Raw genomic sequence first — 18724 nt, 5'->3', positions numbered from 1 at the left:
ATTCATGAAGAGTAACCCTGCCCGGCCCATGAACAGGTCTACTTCAGGGCCGCCCATCTGGGCTCTTTTTCATCTTCCTCCTGGTTTTTCTCCCTTCTTCCCTCTCTCTGTTTTGAGAGAGCCTCCCTCTCAAGTTTTCTTGAGGTTTTTCTCTTGAGTTTTCTTAAGGTTTTGTTTTCTCTGTTCGCTCTAGCCGGTGACAGAAGTTCCTAAGCGAGACAACTTAGAAACTTCTTCTTCATGTTCTAATGGATGTGGGTTTCCTCTAAAGGGTGGCGTGAGTGAATTTCTTGTCAGCGTGGTTCGACGTTGGTCTTGATGCCCAAATTGTTGATCATGGCCAATAAGTCTTTCATTAAGCTCTTGTATGCTGATAGCCACTGAGTTTGCATCTCCTTGTCTTCTAATCCCACCTTGTCTCGCCATCCTAACCAGATGCTAGCGCTCTTATACCAACTGATGCCATTCACATTAATAAGAATTTATTAGCGCAGTTTGCTCTGATCAAATTCTAGGCAATCTTTGCAACTCTAAAATTATAAACATCTACTGAAGCTGCATTTGGAAACAATGCAAATATAATGTAAATCCCAGTTCAGGGTAAATTTGTACTCTAGTTCATTTTTACCTGTATTTGATTACATTATATTTATGCATTGACAAAAAACTACATTATCAAATAGTAATACCTACTTTTACCTGTGAATGTAGTTGTAAATCCTGCAATACTGGAAAAGCCACAGAAGAGGAGTTCTGAGTTCTCTCTAGTTTAATCAATTAATCTGTCATTTGCTTCTAGCTATTCCCCTCCGGTGCTTCAAACTTTTATATTTCTGAGATTCCAATAGAACAAATGCATTGATCATTTCTTTTCTCCCATGATTTGTAAGTGGTGATCAAATGGATCAACGAAACAACATCAATGGCTCTCTCGAAGCGGTAATGCCTTGATTTTTTTTCTTATTCATTTGTTCATCATTCACTTCTCATTCAATGATCAACAAACCAAAATAATCAGAGGGCAGAGATGAACTCAAGGGTTTGAGTTGGGTGTTGTCATTGCTTGCATTGGAAATGATGATCACATGAGCTCCCACTCCAACGCCATTCACTGTTGCGATGAAATATTCAATTACCAGAGCCGCCCCTTCACCTCCTCTACATATCTTGTTTCTGTTTATTCATTTCCTTTGTTTTTGTGTAGTTTTTGTTATTTTTTTATAATTTTTGCTTTCTTCAGTTTTATATTTTTTTATAATTTTTGTTATATTATTTTACAATTTTGTTATTTTTGTGTAATTTGTGGTTTCTATTTTTGGAATTTCTGTTATTTTTTGTTTTAATTTTATATATAATTTTTACGATGTTTTTTTCGCAAATTCTATTATTTTTCTACATTTTTTATTTTTTCATATAATTTCTGTTATTTTTTTCTTTTTCTTTTCTATAATTTCTGCATTTTTCTTCAATTTATGTTACACTTTTTTTTTATAATTTATATGTATCGTTTAATGAATTATATATATTAATGGGTTGGGCAGGCATTAAGTTAAAACAGGTTTGGGTTGAACCCAATGCATTTAATTTAATATTAATGGGCCATTAATGAATTGACAAATTAGATGATTTGGTGTGAAACCCAACCCAAGTCGAGTCAATTGCCACCTCTACGACTATATAGTCTATATTCCGTTCAGTTTCAGCGTAAGCACTTAAAACCATTTATTCTTGGTTGATGGAATAAGCCTGGGCGCTTCTGAAAAAAGTTCATTTCTCATTGTTCAAAAACCGGATATTCCTGGTGGAGTAGCATTGTGCTAAAAACGTGAATCACAGTCTATGTGGTCCCACCATAAATTTCATGAAATGACATAAAATGGGGCTACGGCAATGCATGGAAGGTCATGATTTCATGGTTTTGGCCCATGCTACTCCAAGTGGAGTAGCTGATTCTTCCTCTTCCTTTTTTTATCATGTTTCTCTTAATAAATAAATAAATAAATAAAAGAATTTAATATATCCAGATAATAATTAACTTGCAGTACTGTTAGTCATCATCATTACCATCAATTAAGTTGGAGTTTGGAAACATTTATTTAAAAAATAAATACCGGATGAGATGTGTTTTATCGCATAATTTAACCCTCATTTAAAGAGTGTCACGTTCACAGCAGAAAAAACTTCAATATTGTTAGACAGTCTTGTATGCCCTTAGCTTCAATCGGATTTGAAGTACTTTTGTTATTTAGTGGAAATAAATTAAAGTGCATGTTTGATTCATGTTGTTTGGTATAATTCTGTGTAAAACCCTAAAACTGGACACTTATAGAAACTTGTGTTAGTTTTAAATGTTCACTGCCATTGGATAAGTCTGGGAAGATTTATCCTGCCAAGGCTGATACCGGTGTGCCACCAAGTTTCGGCCATCAGGGTAAGACCCAAGGCACACGCAGTATGGGATTGCTTGAACCCTTCAACCGGACCAGATTTCCAGTATTGACCTAGACCCTGGAGACAGATGGGCAAAACTAGAAAGTTACACCTGACCCCAAGACTCGATTATGACACATCACTAGGTGTCGGATCGGGTTGTCTTTGATGTGTCAATCTGTGAGATACTTAGTGGGGGTCAAAACCTGGACATGTTGGGGCAGTTTGAGAATTCATCTGAGTGAGTGGTCATAGTGACAGGATCGGCCCCTTTGTCGGACAATGGTAATGATCGGTAATGCACTCTCTCTAATGGAAACCAAACTGCCGCCAGTTGATTTCAATCGTTGGAATTTTGTTTTGCAAAATAAGATATATACAAATGTATATGTACGGTTTCAAAAGATTTGCAAAATGTTTTAATTCCCGGGATCCATGTGAGTAGAGAGTGCGGCACTGTTCCTTGCAGCCGAGAGAGAGGTCTTCTCTTGTCGGGCAGTGCTTGATCATTAAGGGCTGAGAGGTTAAGTGTAAGACCGTTTAGGATAATACCTGATGGGCTAATCTTGCACCTGCCCACAGTCCCTGAGTTTTTATAAGATGGCTTGGCCCAGGGACCACTTAATGTAAGTGTTGGGCCCATAGGGTCCATGTGATGGGCTCAAGGGGGTCACTGAGTCTTTCAGTGAATTCGGCTGGGCCGAACCCATGTGGCTGGTGTGTAGATCAATGCTTGGGTCCCACGCCAAACAAAGAAGCCCAACTGGGCAGCAGGTTGGAAACTAGTTAAACACTGAACATTTAATGGGCCAAAAGCCCATTACGAACTGGGCTGATATGATCACCAGTTCATAGGGCGAATCTGAGATTAGTGTTAATAAAAGGATTGGGTCTTTGACCTTATCCACTCTAAGAGACCAAATTCAAATTAGATTTGAATCTGGTAACCTCCTGATAAGATCAGGAGTTAACTAACTTAATCTGCAAATAGGATTAAGATTAACCTCTATCCAAATACTGATTTGGATTGGGATAACTCCCAAAATATTGGGAGGTTTCTTAATCAAGAAGAAAGAGGAGAAAACCCTAGCAGAAATATCAGATTTCGAACTAGGGGGATTGAGTAAGCAAGAAACACATCTTGCAATATGAGATTTGATCTCTCACAGACTCCAATGAGAAGAGACAATTCTGCCCTCTTCATCCCTGGACTTCTCCTCCTTCAACCGCCGCCACTACCTGTTGGAAGATTGGATCTTTGCAGCAACAGGAAGTCAAGAAAGCAGTTCTTGACAATAGTCTTGCAAGAAAGACAAAAGGATTTGGTGTTCAAGGTTTCCAGAGGGTTCTTGTGAAGAATCCAGTGTGTAGGACGCACCCTGCTGGTTCCGTTCCATCCACAGCTGTGTCATCTTCAGCAGGAGTGAATCTTGGTTACTTCTTTGGGCGTGAACACCAACTTTGGGAGATATTATTTCTCTGGATCAGGTATAATCCTTCCTATTTCCTTTTGGTTCAGATCTGATTTGTTTATGGTTCAAGTACGATCCTTGAATAATGTATTCTAAATTTAGGGAATATGATTCCCAGTTGGAAGAAGGTAGGAAATTTTTTTTGAAATTCGCCCCATTCCGCACCTTTCTTGGCGTCAATTAGATGGATCCTACCATTCTTTCAGTGGTATCAGAGCCACAGGTTCAAATCTTGAACCAAAAGAAAATCAGATCTGACCCTGCGCAGATGAACAGAAAATGTTTTGCCAAGATCTGCACAGATTGCTTTCTTTTTTTTTTTCTTTCAAGAAATGGTTTCTTGTTAAGGGCGTTTGATCTGAAATTAATTTTGTTAAATCCAAAAATTTATTTAGAATTGTTCTTTATTTATTTTTTATTTAATGGACTGTTCGAACCTGGAGATCGCAGGGAGATCGCAGTGCAGATTTGGCGCAGATAGTCTGCGCACCCTTTTTTCTTCCTTTTATTATTATTCGGTCTGTAAATAATTTTTTTTTTCTAGACTGAATGTATAGGATTTGATCAAGAATGTAATTAATTAATAGAAATAGGATTTCTGTTTTTTATTTATTTTCTTGATTAAAGAAGAAGGAAGAAGATGGCGGCGTTGGAGATTTGCAGATGGAGAAATCGCATACTGCGATTTACAGTTTATGAAACTGTAACTTTTGTGATTAACCTCTGTTTTGCAGGTGGTACGGACAATCCATATTTTTTTGATTTGTGATTGTCTAAAATAAAAAATTATTAATTTCAGATCTCTCTTGAATTAATTTTTGAATTGAAAATCAGTTTTGGACCATTTCGAACTAGATTTGACCAAAACTGTTTGGACCGAATCTGAGATTCGAAAGGTGCTGCTTTTCAGTCCATATTTCTCACACTGATTATTCCAAATCTGATGTTCAATTACAGGGATTAATTCGGCCCACCTGTAAAGCCCAGTTTTAAAGGGTTAAAACTGCAAAAGCCCATTATTGTGAGAAAAGCTATATGGGCCGAACTGCTAACTGCAATTCAGCCCATACACCTAGTAAACATTAATTGTTAATGCTTTAAGTTTTAAATGGGCCATTCGATGGGCTTTACAACAGTTAATTGATTGGATCGATTCTTCCTTTACATGTGATGTTTGGATGTATGATGTGCTGCGACCATGGGCCATAAGCACTTGGCCCATGTTAACTCGTTAGTGGCTCTTGCGCATACCATGGCTGAATGCACATCATTGCCATGGTGTCCCTTAAGGTCATTGGATGACCCCTCTCTACTTGGTGGGCCCCACAACCCTGAAAAGGGATGCGTACGTAACCCCTAGCCGATTGAGGCCCACTAGAAATCTGGCTTTATGAAACCCAATGGGAGCCACTTTGGTTTGACCTAAATTAGAACTAGGGTGTAATTTTGTTCCCTCCAAGCAAATATGAGTGCGTGTGATAGGGAGATCCATTTGATGGACTCTCTAAAGGCCTTCCGTCATTATCACAATGATGGGTCCATCAGTAATGAGGAAACACACCATAAAATTGGGTTATCCATTTGCTGTTGGATCTGCTAGAGTGTTTCATTAAATGATAGGGGCGTCATAGACCGATGTGGGAGGGGCTTCACCAGAAAATGGGAACTCTTTCACGGTACCTTGGCGTAACTTGAATATGATGGGTGTGCACTCACTGGACAGAAAGGTTTACCTGAAAATGGCTTTGAACCTTGTTTGATAGAGGCCAAAGGGAAATTCATCTGATGAGTGGATATGATCCGTCACAGAAAGGTGGTGGGGTTATGCAGCTGAAACAGTTGGCTTCACGCACCCTATGTGATTTCCCACATTTCCAAAGACATTCCGTCTTCTCCGTCACTGAGTAGGGAGGGAAAATCTCAGAGATGAATAAATGGGAATGGAACATAGATTAAAGGCCATATCTATGTAGGTAACATGAATCAAACTAAGGTTGTGGGCTAACGTTTTTGCTGTTTTATCAGAAAATGGCAAACAGTCAATTTGCAAAGCTTCTAGATGATAACAAGCTTAAGGGCCCAAACTATGCCGACTGGTACAGAAATCTTATGCTGGTCCTAACTTCTGAAAAGTTAGATAAGGTGGTGAAAAATCCTGCCCCGGAACGTCCGGGTGATAGGGCTTCTGAGGCCCATAGGAGGGACTACCAAGATTGGGAGGATAAGAACTCCCTAGCCCGCTGCTTCGTCATTGCCTCATTAGACAACTCAATACAGAGGCAATTCGATCAGATCGAATTAGCCAATGACATATTGGACAGTCTAAGAACAATGTATGAAGAGCAGAACCGTTCTACTCGACAGAAGGTCCTGAAATTGTTCATGACTGCGCAGATGTCCAAGGGGCAGAAAGTTCCTGACCATTGTCTTTGGATGATGGAATACATTAATGAACTTGAAGCTCTTGGATCCGGGCTAGATCTTGGCACGCAAGTGGATGCCATCTTGAATTCTTTGCCCTCTTCCTTCAATGCGTTCACTATGAACTACAACATGAATAAGTTGAATGTCAACGTCCAGGAACTCAGCAATATGTTGTAGAGGGCCGAGGATCTTTTAAAGAAGGATGAGCCTATGGTTATGCTTGCTGAAGCTAACAGATCGGCCAAGAAAAAGAGAAAGGCAAAGAAGCCCCAGAAGAAAGCTACCAAACCCACGAAACAGAAGAAGAACAAGGCATCAGATGTCTGTCACTTCTGCAAACAGACCGGCCACTGGAAGAGGAACCGTCCTGCCTACCTGGAAACTAATATGTTAGTTACTTCTGTGTCCTAGTGTGTTGACTCTGGGGCTTCACTCATGTGTGTAACTCACTGCAGAGGTTCAAAGTTAGCAGAAGATTGAGTGATGGCGAGGTGACGCTATTCTTGGGAACGACTGCAAGTGTTGTAGCTACGGCGATAGGAACCGTAGAATTAGTTTTAAGAGAAGGGGTCATTGTACTTAAAGATTGTCTTTATGTACGGAACTTGAAAAGAAATTTAATTTCTGTTTCAAAATTGTGTGCTGATGGATATACTGTTTATTTTAGTAATATGATTACTGTTAAACGGAATAACAAATTCATCGCATGCGGGGAACTAGAGAATGGTTTCTATGTTCTACATCCTTCTCTAGAAACCAACCTAACAGAAACTACGTCGGTCGAAAATCCCAAGAAAAGGGATCGTGATATAGTTAATCCCACGTGCCTCTAGTATTATCGACTTGGCCATATCGATATTGACCGAATCACAAGACTGGTAAAGGATGGTCCTTTGGATTTTCTAACCATAGAAAATCTTCCCACTTGTGAGCCTTGCCTTCAAGGTAAGATGACTAAGCGGCCATTTGACGGTAAGCCTGAAAGATCTGGAGGCACACTTGACCTAATACATACTGATGTATGTGGTCCCCTGAGTGTTAGGACACGGAATCAACACGTGTACTTCATCACCTTTACAGATGATTTTTCACGATATAGTTATATTTACCTAATGAGACACAAATCTGAATCCTTTGAAAAGTTTAGAGTGTTCAGACAGGAAGTCGAGAAACAATTAGGGAGAGAAGTTAAGGCCCTTCGATCGGATCAAGGTGGCGAGTATCTCTCTGACGAATTCAGGGACTACTTAAAGGACAATGGGATAGTGTCACAACTAGCTCCTCCTGCTACACCACAACTCAACGGTGTTGTAGAGAGGAGGAATAGGACCTTGTTGGACATGGTCCGGTCACTTCTCGTACGCTCAGAATTACCCACATCCTTTTGGAGATATGCATTAAAGACTGCTATCTACGTGCTGAATCGGGTTCCAACCAAATCAGTTCCGAAAACTCCATATGAACTATGGACCAGAAGGAAGCCAAGTGTAAGACACTTGAAGATTTGGGGTTGTCCTGCACACGTTAGAAGAACAAGTGCGGACAAGTTGGAATCCAAAACCAGCCGTTGCCTATTTATAGGCTACCCAAAGGATTCAGTGGGTTATTTATTCTATGACCCAAGTGAGCAGAAAGTGTTCTGCAGTCAAAACGCCCAATTCTTAGAATCTGAATACATCATAAACACTCACTGTTAGGAAATAGTTCTTGATGAGGAGAGCTCACGAGTAGTGGGAGATGTCCCACAAGTTCTAGGTAATGACCAACCTAGAAGGTCCACCCGGGTATCCAGACCACCAGTCCGATATGGTTATGACCAGGATACTTGCCTGGTGGAAGCCTTGACTAGTGAAGAGGATCCCGTGACTTACGCGGAAGTTATGTTAGACATAGATTCTCAGAAGTGGGTGGAGGCTATGAGAGCTGAGATGGACTCGATGGAGACCAATGGAGTCTGGACTCTATTGATCCGCCCTCCGGGGTAAAAGCAATTGATTGCAAATGGATCTACAAGAGGAAGAAGGGCCCCGATGGCAGGATTGAGACCTACAAAGCTCGCTTGGTGGCGAAAGGGTATACTTAGAAAGAAGGCATCAATTATGAGGAAACCTTTTCGCCCGTGGCCATGCTTAAATCCATTAGGATCTTGCTAGCTGTAGCAGTATACCATAACTACGAAATTTGGTAAATGGATGTCAAAACTGCATTCCTGAATGGAGATCTTAGTGAAGATATCTACATGCAGCAGCCGTAAGGATTTATTGCTGCTGGTCAGGAACACATGGTATGTAAACTCAACAGATCCATATATGGACTTAAGCAGGCTTCTAGGAGTTGGAACATCCGTTTTGATTCTGCCGTCAAAACGTTTGACTTTGAGCAAAATCCGGATGAGCCCTGTGTTTACAGGAAGTCCAGTGGGGATAAGATTACTTTTTTAGTGTTGTATGTGGACGATATCCTACTCATTGGGAATGATGTAGGAATGTTGAATTCGGCAATGTATGGATGTCACAGCAGTTCTCAATGAAAGATCTTGGAGAAGCTTTATACATACTGGGTCTTCGACTCTATAGAGATAGATCGAAGCGGATAATTGGATTATCCCAGGCTGCTTACATTGACAAAATTGTCAAAAGGTACAACATGGAAAACTCCAAGAAAGGAAATGTTCCTTTCAGACATGGAGTAACTCTCTCTAAGAAGATGTCTCCCAATACTTTTGAGGAGATTGAGGGCATGAGAGACGTTCCCTATGCCTCAACCGTAGGGAGCATCATGTATGCCATGCTGTGCACTTGCCCGGACATAGCTCAGGCGGTGAGTGTGGTAAGCAGATTCCCCAGGGCAGGAGCATTGGACTGGTGTGAAGAACAAACTTAAATACCTTCGAAGGACAAAAGAGTTTAGTCTGTTATTCGATGGTAGTTCACTACAAGTTCTGGGGTATACCGATGCCGATTTCCAGTCAGATCCAGATGATAGAAAGTCTACATCTAGGTATGTTTTCACGATAGGATCGTGTGTTGTTTGCTAGAAAAGCAGCAAACAGGTGTCCACTGCAGACTCCACAAGCGAGGCCGAGTACATTGCCCCAAGTGAAGTTGCCAAGGAAGCCGTGTGGATGAAGAAATTCATACACGAATTGGGAGTGATTCCGTCCAGCACATCACCCATCCCGTTGTTGTGTGACAACAATGGAGCGATCGCCCAGTTTAAAGAGCCTCGGGCCCACTCGAAGTCAAAGCACATCGAGAGGAAGTACCATGTACTGCGGGAGATCGTTAATAGAGGGGACGTCCTAATTCAGAAGGTAGCATCAGCGGATAATGTGGCAGACCCATTGACTAAGCCACTGACATAGAAGGTGCTTGAGAAACACGTGGAAAGTATGGGAGTCTAGCTTGTACCAGATTGGACCTAAGTGTAAGTGGGAGCTGTTAGACAGTCTTGTATGCCCTTAGCTTCAATCGGATTTGATGTACTTTTGTTATTTAGTGGAAATAAATTAAAGTGCATGCTTGATTCATGTTATTCGGTATAATTCTGTGTAAGACCCTAAAACTGGACACTTATAGAAACTTGTGTTAGTTTTAAATGTTCACAGCCATTGGATAAGTTTGGGGAGATTTATCCTGCCAAGGCTGATACCGGTTTGCCACCAAGTGTTAGGATGGCTTGTTTTGGCCATCAGGGTAAGGCCCAAGGCACATGCAGTATGGGATTGCTTGAACCCTTGAACCAGACCAGATTTTCAGTATTGACCTAGACCTTGGAGACAGATGGGCAAAACTGAAAAGTTACACTTGACCCCTAGACTCGATTATGACACATCACTAGATGTCGGATCGGGCTGTCTTTGATGTGTCAATCAGTGAGATCCTTAGTGGGGATCAAAACCTGGACATGTTGGGGCAGTTTGAAAATTCATCTGAGTGAGTGGTCATAGTGACAGGATCAGCCCCTTTGTCGGGTAATGGTAATGATCGGTAATGCACTCTCTCTGATGGAAACCAAACTGCCGGCGGTTGATTTCAATCGTTGGAATTTTGTTTTGCAAAATAAGATATATATATATATATATATATATATATATATATATATGTACGGTTTCAAAAGATTTGCAAAAGGTTTTAATTCTCGGGATCCATGTGAGTAGAAAGTGCGGCACTGTTCCTTGCAGCCGAGAGAGAGGTCTTCTCTTGTTGGGCAGTGCTTGATCATTAAGGGCTGAGAGGTTAAGTGTAAAACCATTTAAGATAATACTTGATGGGCTAATCTTGCACCTTCCCACAGTCCTTGGGTTTTTATAAGATGGCTTGGCCCAGGGACCACTTAATGTATGTGTTGGGCCCATAGGGTCCATGTGATGGGCTCGAGGGTGTCACTAGTCTTTTAGTGAATTCGGCTGGGCCTTGTAATAAAGGCTGGGCCGAACCCATGTGGCTGGTGTGTAGATCAATGCTTGAGTCCCACGCCATACAAAGAAGCCCAACTGGGCAGCAGGTTGGAAACTAGTTAAATACTGAACACTTAATGGGCCAAAAGCCCATTTCGAACTGGGCTGATATGATCATCAGTTCATAAGACAAATCTGAGACTAGTATTAGTAAAAGGATTAAGACTAGTGTTAGTAAAAGGGCGAATCGAACTGAACACTTATTCACCCCTTTTCTTTCATTAATTTTTGAAAATTGAATTAGTAATTTGTTAGAGCAGAATTTTAACCAAATAAGCCTAAGAAACAATGGTTGAAAGTAAGCAAAACCTATGATACATAAACTGTACTATGAAGCAAGGTGCTAATCAGTCCGTTTATAAATTCTATTGCTGGTCTTAGTAAAGACTTGGGATTGAATCCCACCTACACCTGCATTGGGGGATGGGCATCACAGTTGAGTTTTTAAAATGCTGTTATAAAGTCTTTAATGTTATATACATTTCTTTTGGTATTTGGTGCCATGCATTATTAATAACTTCTCCATTAACCTCTTTTTCCCCAAATTACCGATTGCGGGATTTGATTTCACGAAAACACTGAATCAAATCAACTAATACAGCCCTCGGTTGATTGATTAATGCTATACATGATTAGTTGAAATAAACTATATATGTTATATATTTAACATGGCTAGCTGAAATTTATTTTGGGTATGAATTTTCAGGGTCATTAATGCATCAAAATTGATATTTGAATCATGCATGTCAATGGAGAAAGCTCAATTCTTTTTATCAAACATCCAAAACATAGCACATACATTTATTATAGGGTAAATAAGAAAGTGTACACAGAGAAGAAAGAAATTAAGGTAATACATGACGTCAAACTAGTAGATGCACTCCATACAGGGATGACCATGGGTCATTTAGTGCTTTATTAGCTCACTAATACAAGCCCATTTATAACTTATTTCTGTTAATCCTGGAGAGCAATACCGTCAATTCCTTCAATTATCTTTCCTCCATAGTTAACGTAATCAGTTGGATCTGGGACACTTTCATTTAATTTTTCATATTCTATGGAGCATATCACTGAGCTCTTGGGATGCTTTGGGATGACCTGGTAGATGAATTTGATGACTTTGTAACGCTTCAAGGGATCTCCTTCATGGCCTCCAAATATGACTAAATATTTTTCTTCGTCTAGGGCTTCAATCTTTACAACCGTGCTCAGAACAGTTGTTCCATCTACGCTCAACGAAGCATCAAAATCAGTCAAAAGAAATCTGGAAGATCTAAAACTTTCTGATTCAGTCTTTGTTAAACAGTATATAACTAGTCAGAAAGAAAGGAAATAACAGTTCAGCAGCAGATGTGTATATATTACCTAAAGCATAATTAAAGTGTAGGAGGGAGCCAACATTCTTTCCATCTCCTTCGAGTAACGTCGATCGGTGAGAATCATGACCTACGGCCTTGTGAAAGTGGCTTGGAAGGTCCATAAAACGGTGAAAGAACTTCTTTGGAGAGGACTGTATCTCCTTCTCAATCTGGACTGTACCAGTGAGAGCCATGATTATGTAAAACAAGGTGAATGGTAATACACAGTGTGGAAAAGGAAGAGATTGAAGAGAGGAAAGGAACTGATTTGAAAATGCAAGGCACTCAATACACAAATAGGGGTGTATGTATTATATAAGCTAGTGACTAGGGGCCGTTTGGGAGAGATGAGATGAAGATTCATCAGGGTTGATTCACTTGCTTTGAAGCATTCCAAATAAAATATTAAAAGAGGTTGAAAACCGAAAAGGACAGCCCATCAAATCACCACCGACAGCAGGCACAAGTCTATTTTCTTCAGCCATCCTAAATGGCCACTACAAAATATTATTATTTATACTATTTTTAAAATATCCCAATGTTTCAATTTGGTTCCTCATCTCTAATCTAATTATAAGAATAAAAATATAATTTGAACAATCGTTTTTCTTATTTGAATTCCTCTCATTATATCTTATATATTTAAGTTATTCACTTTCATTAATATTCATTGAAACCTTTTCTTGATTAAAAGACCCGTCTTTGAATTTTTTTATGATTGATAAAATAACAATACACTAGAAGAAGGAATTTACAAACCAGGTGGCTTCCCCGCCAAATACAATCTCTGAATACCACTGTCTTTGAATTTGGTCACTCTAATTGTAAGAGCATAAAATGTAATTTCAACTACTATATTTCTCCTTAATTAATTCCCTCCCATTAAATCTTATATATAAATTAATATATAAAACACAAACTTAAAACCAACCCAAAAAATGGAATAACTTTCATGTTGATGGAAAGTCAATAATTCAACCTATCCCTTGATACCATAATTATATAAAAATAAAAATTAAAAAAGTGTAAAAAATACAAAAAACAATTTGTAAAAATCATTTTGGGCACATTTCTAATAAATAATATATATTTATCATATTAAACAAAAACAAGTGGAATAAATAAGAATAGTTTTTATAGAAAAAATATTAAAAAATTATAAAAAGTTTTACAAACACATTATATTCTATCATCATTATTATTAAAAAATTGCCACATGCATTTACACATGTGCAAGTACCGGTGTTACAAAAGATAATTGCAGTTCAATTAAGATAGTACAATTATTATGTCCAATTAAAATTAGAATGATGCTTTGCTTAATAAGACTTGAATAAATAAAATATATTTCAATATATTCTAAAAACATTGAATTCATCGCAAAGTGTTTTTAGGAAAATCTTTTATTAGCACACATTGAGCTTTTACATGAAGATATGAGCAACCTTAAGCTAATTTGGCTATCACACGTCTTTCCGTGCAAAAGTAAAACAAGTTTTATTTCACGTGTGCCGCGTGTCATCCTATACACGGATTTGAGGGACTCGTGCGAAGCTAATCATGAGCCTCTCGCCTAAAAGGTCATCCTTCTCATTTCAGAACACTTCAACCTGGATCTTCTGTTCTCAGAACTTCAACCCGCCGGAGATTACTCCCTTTGAGTTCCGCCGGTCGTTGCCGACGACCCCTCCAGCATATTTATTTACCGGAGGTAAGTTTTTCTCATTTTTTATGTGTTTTGTTTTTTTTTCTCATTCAGTTCCGCCGGTCGACGCCAATAAGCTAGTGACTAGGGGCCGTTTGGGAGGGATGAGATGAAGATTCATCAGGGTTGATTCACTTGCTTTGAAGCATTCCAAATAAAATATTAAAAGAGGTTGAAAACCGAAAAGGAGAGCCCATCAAATCACCACCGACAGCAGGCACAAGTCCATTTTCTTCAGCCATCCTAAATGGCCACTACAAAATATTATTATTTATACTATTTTTAAAATATCGCAATGTTTCAATTTGGTTTCTCATCACTAATCTAATTATAAGAATAAAAATATAATTTGAACAATCATTTTTCTTATTCGAATTCCTCTCATTACATCTTATATATTTAAGTTATTCACTTTCATTAATATTCATTGAAACCTGTTCTTGATTAAAAGACCCGTCTTTGAATTTTTTTATGATTGATAAAATAACAATACACTAGAAGAAGGAATTTACAAACCAGGTGGCTTCCCCGCCAAATACAATCTCTGAATACCACTGTTTTTGAATTTGGTCACTCTAATTGTAAGAGCACAAAATGTAATTTGAACTACTATATTTCTCCTTGATTAATTCCCTCCCATTAAATCTTATATATAAATTAATATATAAAACACAAACTTAAAACCAACCCAAAAAATTGAATAACTTTCATGTTGATGGAAAGTCAATAATTCAACCTAACCCTTGATACCATAATTATATAAAAATAAAAATTAAAAAAAGTATAAAAAATACAAAAAACAATTTGTAAAAATCATTTTGGGCACATTTCTAATAAATAATATATATTTATCATATTAAACAAAAACAAGTGGAATAAATAAGAATAATTTTTATAGACAAAAATATTAAAAAATTATAAAAAGTTTTGCAAACACATTATATTCTATCATCATTATTATAAAAAAATTGCCACATGCATTTACACATGTACAAGTACTGGTGTTACAAAAGATAATTGCAGTTCAATTAAGATAGTACAATTATTATGTCCAATTACAATTGGAATGATGCTTTGCTTAATAAGACTTGAATAAATAAAATATATTTCAATATATTTTAAAAACTTTAAATTCATCACAAAACTAGGGGCCATTTAACAAAGTCTTTTTAGTAGCACAAATTGAGCTTTTACATGAAGATATGAACAACCTTACGCTAATTTGGCTATCACACGTATTTCCGTGCAAAAGTAAAGCAAGTTTTTCTCATTTGACGTGTGCCGCGTGTCATCCTATACACGGATTTCAGGGATTCGTGCGAAGCTAATCATGAGCCTCTCGCCTAAAAGGTCATCCTTCTCATTTCAGAACACTTCAACCTGGATCTTCTGTTATCAGAATTTCAACCCGCCGGAGATTGCTCCCTTTGAGTTCCGTCGGTCGTTGCCGACAACCCCTCCAGCAGATTTATTTACCGGAGGTAAGTTTTTCTCATTTTTTATGTGTTTTGTTTTTTTTCTCATCCAGTTCCGCCGGTCGACGCCAATAAGTCAGAACCACTGCAACATCTGCAACTCTGTCTCTTCAATTGACCAAAACCAAAAATCTACCTATGTTGGTAAAATCTCCCAGACTTCGGTTGTAAACCAAACCAAAACCAACCAACAAATTCAAGATGTGGCTTCTACAAAACGAAACGGAACTCATACCATCAGTCCCTCAGAGAACTAACAAATTTTCATGTTTAGCAGCAGAACCATTTCCTTCAAAAAGAAAAATAAATAATAACAAATGGGGAAAAACTGAAAGAACACTCGCCAAAAAAATATAATAAATAAAAGGATAAAAGCAAGGGTTCCATTTAATGCAACTGTGATGGATGAAAAATAAGTAGCACACAACAAAGCATACCGAATCACCAAAAAGAAACCATTTTGTAGACAGTCGATGCAGTTACCTGCAACTGTGACTGGAGAATTATCATCTTTGGATTTAACCTGATTATTTCCCTTGGAAATCAATCTCTCCTGCACCCTCTGACAGAGAAAGCAAGCCATTTGGACGATTCTAACAGCAACATCCAATTCTGTTGAATATTCCTCTGTTTCAGAGGATATAATCCCCAACTTTTCGTCCTCCATGATCGATGGAGAAGTTCGATGAAAACCCGAAAGAGAAGCAGCGTTTTCTGGGAGACCCACCTTGTTGGAAGAGGCGACCAGGCAGCATTTACTACTGGATAATAGCAGAACGCCTACATGCTTGGATGTGAGATTCTTTCTTCTCACTACCAAATTATGTGGGAGTTGTGTTGCGTGGTTTGCACAGAATAACGACATCAAAGACTCCCCTTTCAATCAATTTAAACTATCTTCGCCTACTCGAAAGAAAAATCTTTTTTTTTTTTTTTCAAATAACAAATTGGTTGTTTTTGATTGATTATGTGGGTTTTGAAGCAAGAAAAAACAAACAGCAAAATGGGTTCATGAAAACTGGGAAAATGGATATAACGAGGGACCTGTAACAAGGCGTTTGAGTGGACATCTTCTTCGTTGTTTCTCGCTGTTAAAAATGCTTCGCTTTCGGAACGGTCGTCGGCGTCGACCGGCGGAATTCAAAGGGGTGCAATCTTCAGTTCTGAGAGTAGAAGGTGGAAGGTTGAAGTGAGCGCGCCGACCGGCGGAGCTCAAAGGGTTGAAGTGTTCTAAAATGAGAAGATTACATTTTGGGCGAGAGGACACACGGTTAGCTCCGCACGAGTCCCTCCAATCCGTGTGTGGGTGGACACGCGACGCACTCACAGTGCGTGGGATGTTTTTGGCGGGCAAAGTTGTAGGGGGCGGGTTGTAGGGGCGGATGCGAATCTGGTTGCAAGTATTGTGACAATGGTGTACATACAAATTCAGTCTCCATTATATGGGATCCATTAATATCAATTCAGCAAAACAAACAAGTAATTGTATATGTTTTTATATTACTTTTATAATCTAAAATGTGGACATAGTTGATCAACTTTTTGATCAACCAAGCTAATAATTTTCCTAACCGTCCTATAATATTGCACCAAATCAGCTAAGTGAACCTATTTTAAATTTAACAATAGAGTTCAAATTTATAGGCTGTGTTTGGTAACGTTTGAAGAAAAAAACAAAGAAAGGAAAGAAAAAGTAGGAAAACCCATATAAGTTTGCATAGGTTTTTTTTTCCTTCTTTACCTTTTTCCTTCAAACCAAACATAGTCAATCTGGACTCCAAAATAATTTCATTTCCATTTACCCCATCTTGGATTACTCTCTTTCTCTCTCTCCGCATTTATTTTCCTCCTCTTTCATAGTTTCCTTCCAACTGCAATGGAGGGAAACCAACCAACAACCGCTGTTCCCAATTATCTACCTGTTAAAGTTTTGAGATTATAATAGGTTTCTAGCAGATAAAGACAACTTTTTGTTTTTTATATTAATAAAAAGTAATATTTTTTTATAATAATTATAATAGGATAATTTTTCTGAAATAATATAAAAAAAGAGCACTATTTTGTGTCTTCTTCCTCTAATCTCTATTCAAGCAAATGATTCTAACATTCTAGCACTCACCCTTTGAACCAATCATAGCCCTCTAATATCGCCTTTATGAATGGTACAGATACCCCCGACATGGCCTTCTGCATTAGTTCCGAGGAATTGGCAATGTGCTCCGAGAAGATGTTGTAGCTAGTGAGCATTCAAAAGGATGCGCTGGATGTTGTCAAGATTGCCGATTGGGAGGACACGTGCTAAGATCTCGGAGGCGGAGAGAGGGGCATTGGAGCTACCTTGCTGGATGACATCGGTGACCTTGAGGCGGACGATGATGTTGAGGGACATCGGGATGTTGATGATATTGGCGAGTTCCAGTATGGCCAGCCTGGCGTTGTTTTGGGTATCTATTTTTTCGTTTGCCATGGCCGTAGAGCTTTGCTTCTGGGTTTCCGTTTTCCATTGTTTCGTCCGCGGGTATAGCTATCGCCGGCGACTTTAACCTCTCACGAATACAAAGCGAGAGGAGGAAGACGAGTTGTGTCCTTTCTTGATATATATATATATATATATATTTTTTTTTTTTTAAATTTAACCTATTTTAATTATTTTATAAAATTATTATCTCTTTTTGATATTAAAGGCAAAAGTTGCCTTTATCTACAAGAAACCAATTAAAATATACTATAACAAATTGAAGATGAGGGTCTGTTCCTCCATATTAATTAGTTTTGTCACTCCGGATCTTGTGTGTTTGGACACGAAGGAATTTTCTCTTCAACTCCTCTAAAACTTTGACACGTCAATTCACAATTGGCCATCACCTACAACCTATTGAAATTTTATGACTGATAATAATATATTTAAATAAAAAACATAATGTTATAATAAAAATTTTTAAATCCTCACATTCTCTATTCTCACATGTAGACCCGCTCCCCCAACCCAACCATTAACCTCTCCATCAACGGTGTTCAAACCGCAATTGTGAGCGGTCATCCCTTCACATTCAGATTCCCTAACGTCATGCTCCTCAAATTAAAGACCCAACACCATTCTCTGTGAGGGAAAATGCTCCAAAATTCACTATGGAAATAGATCTTCTGCGTTTGAATCCTTCCAAACACGATATACTAAGAGATCACATCTCCACCCCACAACACATCCTTGTCGTGTATTGGGAACATCTCTCGATGATGACTATCATTGGGAGCATCGGGAGATGTTCCCAATACATAGTGGGGATGTGCTATGGGGTGGAGATGTGAACTCATATACTAAGGCCATTCCATCTTTGTGTCCATTCTCGTTGACAGAGAGGTAAGAAAGCATGGCTGTAATGGGGAGCATAATGTAT

The 18724-nt window shown here is 38.6% G+C and overlaps 1 protein-coding gene and 1 long non-coding RNA gene across 2 annotated transcripts; one reads left to right on the top strand and one right to left on the bottom strand.

Moving 5' to 3' along the window:
* Positions 1–11531: 11531 nt before the first annotated feature.
* Positions 11532–16735, bottom strand: LOC148852176 (MLP-like protein 43). Its single transcript, XM_088942549.1, has 3 exons — positions 15810–16735; positions 12154–12321; positions 11532–12014 (listed from the first exon to the last, which is right to left on the bottom strand). The coding sequence occupies exons 1-3, from the start codon at positions 16189–16191 to the stop codon at positions 11743–11745; spliced, it is 822 nt and encodes a 273-aa protein (XP_088798675.1). The 5' UTR covers positions 16192–16735; the 3' UTR covers positions 11532–11742.
* Positions 15041–18092, top strand: LOC148852175 (uncharacterized). The gene is made up of 2 exons (XR_016098685.1): positions 15041–15332; positions 17495–18092. It is a non-coding gene; the product is annotated as an uncharacterized LOC148852175 (long non-coding RNA).
* Positions 18093–18724: the final 632 nt, after the last annotated feature.

This window comes from Nelumbo lutea, chromosome 5 (genome assembly GCF_056320005.1).
Source record: "Nelumbo lutea isolate HS-2025 chromosome 5, American lotus-T2T, whole genome shotgun sequence".
Lineage (NCBI taxonomy): Eukaryota > Viridiplantae > Streptophyta > Magnoliopsida > Proteales > Nelumbonaceae > Nelumbo > Nelumbo lutea.
This window is presented reverse-complemented; position numbering and strand designations above follow the sequence as displayed.

Coding starts and splice junctions, on each gene's coding strand:
- LOC148852176 (XM_088942549.1), bottom strand. CDS start 16,191: ATGTCGTTATTCTGTGCAAACCACGCAACACAACTCCCACATAATTTG. Junction 12,322..15,809: donor TTCTCCAGTCACAGTTGCAG/GTAACTGCATCG, acceptor TCACTGGTACAG/TCCAGATTGAGAAGGAGATA. Junction 12,015..12,153: donor ACACTTTAATTATGCTTTAG/GTAATATATACA, acceptor CGTTGAGCGTAG/ATGGAACAACTGTTCTGAGC.